The sequence below is a fragment of the Microtus pennsylvanicus genome, chromosome 19, assembly GCF_037038515.1.
Source record: "Microtus pennsylvanicus isolate mMicPen1 chromosome 19, mMicPen1.hap1, whole genome shotgun sequence".
NCBI classification, from domain to species: Eukaryota; Metazoa; Chordata; class Mammalia; order Rodentia; family Cricetidae; genus Microtus; species Microtus pennsylvanicus.
In genome coordinates, this window is record NC_134597.1 from 35,900,965 (window position 1) to 35,903,373 (window position 2,409).

At 52.5% G+C, this 2,409-nt stretch overlaps 1 protein-coding gene across 1 annotated transcript; it reads right to left on the reverse strand.

The window, feature by feature from the left end:
* Nucleotides 1-824: 824 nt before the first annotated feature.
* Nucleotides 825-1,787, reverse strand: LOC142838268 (olfactory receptor 10AC1-like). The gene has a single exon (XM_075953619.1). The coding sequence runs from the start codon at nucleotides 1,785-1,787 to the stop codon at nucleotides 825-827; it is 963 nt and encodes a 320-aa protein (XP_075809734.1).
* Nucleotides 1,788-2,409: the final 622 nt, after the last annotated feature.

Below are 2,409 nucleotides of genomic sequence, written 5' to 3' on the forward strand. Positions count from 1 at the left end.
TGACAAGCCCTTTCCTCCACTGCTTCTACTCCTGGGTTTTCTAGTTCTGCAATGGAACCACCATCCACCAAATGACCTGGTCCCCAACTCCCATTTCTGCCCGCCTTAATATCCGGTCAAAGTATTGTACTCCACTTCTTCATCTCTGTCTCTTTGGGCAACACCTAATTTCCTGTGCAGGTACCCTGAACCAGCCTCCATTGCCTCTCGCGTAGGCATTGGGAACACATTTCCAATTATGTATCTCACTGCAGCCCAGGCTATCCTACAAAGGGCAAGCCACCACAGTGGCCCACATTATAGATCCTTCAGCCAAGTATGATTCAGCCTTTGCTAACTGGTTTTTCTTGGTACCTTCTCCATTCTTCTCTTCTGGCTAAAATTTATCCATCCTCCAGTATTCCGTACAGCCATCTATTTCCCCAGGAGAGTTCCTGTGACTCCTTTCAGCCTTGATGAGTCTAGTGTGATAAGCCGTCTCCTAACCACCCTCTCCCTGTGCTGGTACTGTTCACATCTGCCCTTCCCACTACTGGCATCAGTTAAGCCCACTAGCTTGCATAGGCCTGGGAACTATGGGGAAAACGTGGCAAGGGTCAAAGGAAGCACTAAAGTCGATTCCAGACTTTTCTACTCCATTTCCTGACATTCCTTCTGGGAGGAACGAAGGACTTGACCACCCAGTATGCCTCTTCTTGTTCAGTTTCTAAGTTCTCTTTCCTGAAATTCGCCCCCGAAGTTCCCAGGTAACTTTAGAGATGCAAACACTAAATGCTAGGAGACACTTTAGCAAATGGGGCTCCCCGCTCTGTCGTGGCCCGTTATCAAGGTTTCACACAGACCCCGGATCCACGGAGCCCCAGGACTCTGTGAATGGCGGAAGTGATCTCCCGGTTTCGCAGGCTGTAGATAAGGGGATAGAGAAGCGGTGTGACATTGGTATAAACCAGTGCAACTGTCCGATCCAGTCGCGGGGAGTAACTGGACTTGGGCCGCACATACATGAAGGTGGCACAGCCATAATGCAGGAAGGTAACAGCCAGGTGCGAGGCACACGTGGATGCAGCCTTGCGTCTGCCCCCACCACCATGCAGGCGGCGCAGGGCAGAGGCAATGGCCCCATACGAGGTCAGAATGAGCATTGAGGGCAGCAACAGCAGCACCAGGCAGGCTCCTAGCAAGGGCAGCTCATCTATGTAGCTCTGTGTGCAGGCCAGGTGCAATAGTGCAGTGATGTCGCAGAAGAAATGCACCAGCAGGCGGGAACCACAGAAAGGCAGGTGGAAGACTGCCACCGTTAGCCCCACTGACACTGCTAGTCCCCCAAGGCAGCAAGCCAGGGCCAGTCTTGCGCACAAACCGGGGGTCACTATAGATGCGTAGCGCAGTGGGTGGCAGATGGCCACATAGCGGTCATAAGCCATGGCTGCCAACAAGAAGCACTCAGCCCCACCCAGGGCCACAAACATCTGCATCTGGACAGCGCAGCCCAGGAAAGAGATGGGGCTGCCCCGGCCATGGCCGGGCATGCTCAGATCGGCTAGAGAGCGGGGCACCACCACCAGCGTGTAGCAGAGTTCGATGGCTGACAGCTGGCAAAGGAAGAGCAGCATGGGCGGTCTGGTGGGCACCGAGAGCACAGCCACCAGGATGAGTAGGTTCCCACTCAGGGTCGCCAGGTGCACAGCCAGGAGCACCAGGAAGAGAAGGGGCCTCAAGTGTGGGAACTCGAAAAAGCCTTGAAGGAGAAAGCCACAGGTTACGGTCTTATTGCTGGTACTGTCCATGCACTGGGGTCAGGTGGCACCTGCAGGAGAGAATCAGAGGCAGGGTGAGCCTGTGGGTGTAGCTTTCTGAAAGCAGAGAAAGAGTTGCTTGGTAATCAAATCAGACTGGGAGTGGTGGCTGCAGAAATGGCTCATAGTTGATTACCGGTCCCTCTGCCCTTCCACATCTTCGGAGGAACACCTACCAAACAGTGCAGCTTTCTCCACCTTCTGTACTAGCAATTCTGATTTGAGACAAGCATCTCATCACTCCTGACCTCCACCCAGAGAATCAAGCCCTGGCCCCACTAGAGTCACTTTGTGTTTGATTGGTCATAAATTTTAGATCCCAAGGTTCTCTGAGGCAGAAAATGTGCCTCTCCTCCCTATTTCTCCATCCTCTTTCTTAGCTAACAATGCTTTCTGAGGTACACATAGAGCCAGAGTGACCCAGCATGTGTGAAGGTCTCGTAGACCATCTCAAGTACCTTCTTTTGTGAAATTCATTAATTAATTAATTTCCAGACCAATCATAATTTTCCCTGTCTCCCCCAATTCCTCCTAGTTCCTCTCCACATCTCCCCTCTACCCCTCCCCCACTCCTCCTGTGTATACATCAGCCAGCCATGGCATATCAAGTTGT